Raw genomic sequence first — 1,244 nt, 5'->3', positions numbered from 1 at the left:
GGGGGGAGAGCAGGGGGGGTCACAGTGGGGGGCTGCCCCTGGTAGCACTGGCTCTCGCCGCAGGGCTGACGGGGCACGCTGAGGTGGTGAGGGTCATCTTCAACCCCCAGAAGATCAGCTACGAGGAGCTCCTCAAACTCTTCTGGGAGAACCACGACCCCACACAAGGTAGGGACGAGCCACCGGGGCCAGACAGTGGCCATGGGTCTGCCCTGGGAGCTGACGGGGCACGCTGAGGTGGTGAGGGTCATCTTTGACCCCCAGAAGATCAGCTACGAGGAGCTCCTCAAACTCTTCTGGGAGAACCACGACCCCACACAAGGTAGGGACGAGCCACCGGGGCCGGACAGTGGCCATGGGTCCGCCCTGGGACCCCCGGTTTGTGTGGGGGTAACCCCAAAGCCCCCCAACAGGGGCATCTCCATCCCTTGACGCCGGGTGGAGGGGGCTCATAGAGACTTCTCTCACCAACCCCCCGTGCCTCAGTTTCCCCATCTCACCCTCGGTGGGTGAAAGCACCTCACTGTGCCAGGTGGGGCCGGGGGGTGCCCCGTAACCCCCTCCTGGGTGCTGCCCCCCCAAATTCCAGGCATGAGGCAGCAGGAGGACCTGGGCACCCAGTACCGCTCCGTCATCTTCACCCTGGGCCCCCAGCAGCAGGCAGCCGCCCTCCGCAGCAGGACACTGTACCAGCAGGTAGGGGGGGACAGGGGGGAACCCCTTTTTGGGGACACCAGGACCCCCCTGGGGACACTGAGATCCCCTTGGGGACACCAACCACCTCCCCCAGCCCCACGGCACAGGGCAAACCCCTGCCCTGGCGATGCCATGCTGTGGGGAGGTGGGATGGGGGGGGTCCATCCTGGTGTCCCCCCATCGTGGGACTGTCGTAGGAGCTGAGGGAGGGGCGGCGGGGGGACATCACCACTGCCATCCAGCCGGCCGGGGACTTCTACTACGCCGAGGACCGTCACCAGCAGTACCTGCACAAGGTGCCCGGGGGCTCCTGTCACCTGAAGGGCACCGGTGTCACCTGCCCCATCGCACCCTGAGGGGGCCACCCCACGTCCCCTGCCTTGTCCCCCACGTCCCCGGCGTTGCAGGCAGGGTGGGCACAGCAGCCAGCACCCCACATGTCACTGCCAGCCCCCTAAGGACACGTCCAGCCCCCAAAGGTCACTGCCAGCCCCCTAAGATCATGTCCAGCCCCCAAAGGTCACAGCGCGCAAGCGCGGCGCGAAGGG

General features: G+C 67.0%; 1 protein-coding gene across 1 annotated transcript; it reads left to right on the top strand.

Moving 5' to 3' along the window:
* The first annotated feature begins 201 nt into the window (after positions 1-201).
* Positions 202-1,052, top strand: LOC106894307 (peptide methionine sulfoxide reductase MsrA 1-like). Its single transcript, XM_014952920.1, has 3 exons — positions 202-322; positions 590-696; positions 894-1,052. Exons 1-3 carry the CDS (start codon positions 202-204, stop codon positions 1,050-1,052), a joined length of 387 nt encoding a protein of 128 aa, XP_014808406.1.
* The last annotated feature ends 192 nt before the right edge of the window (positions 1,053-1,244 follow it).

The sequence above is a fragment of the Calidris pugnax genome, unplaced genomic scaffold, assembly GCF_001431845.1.
Source record: "Calidris pugnax isolate Ruff unplaced genomic scaffold, ASM143184v1 scaffold243, whole genome shotgun sequence".
In the NCBI taxonomy this organism is placed as follows: domain Eukaryota; kingdom Metazoa; phylum Chordata; class Aves; order Charadriiformes; family Scolopacidae; genus Calidris; species Calidris pugnax.
Note: the sequence above shows the minus strand (reverse complement) of the source record. Positions and strands in the feature narration are given on the sequence as shown.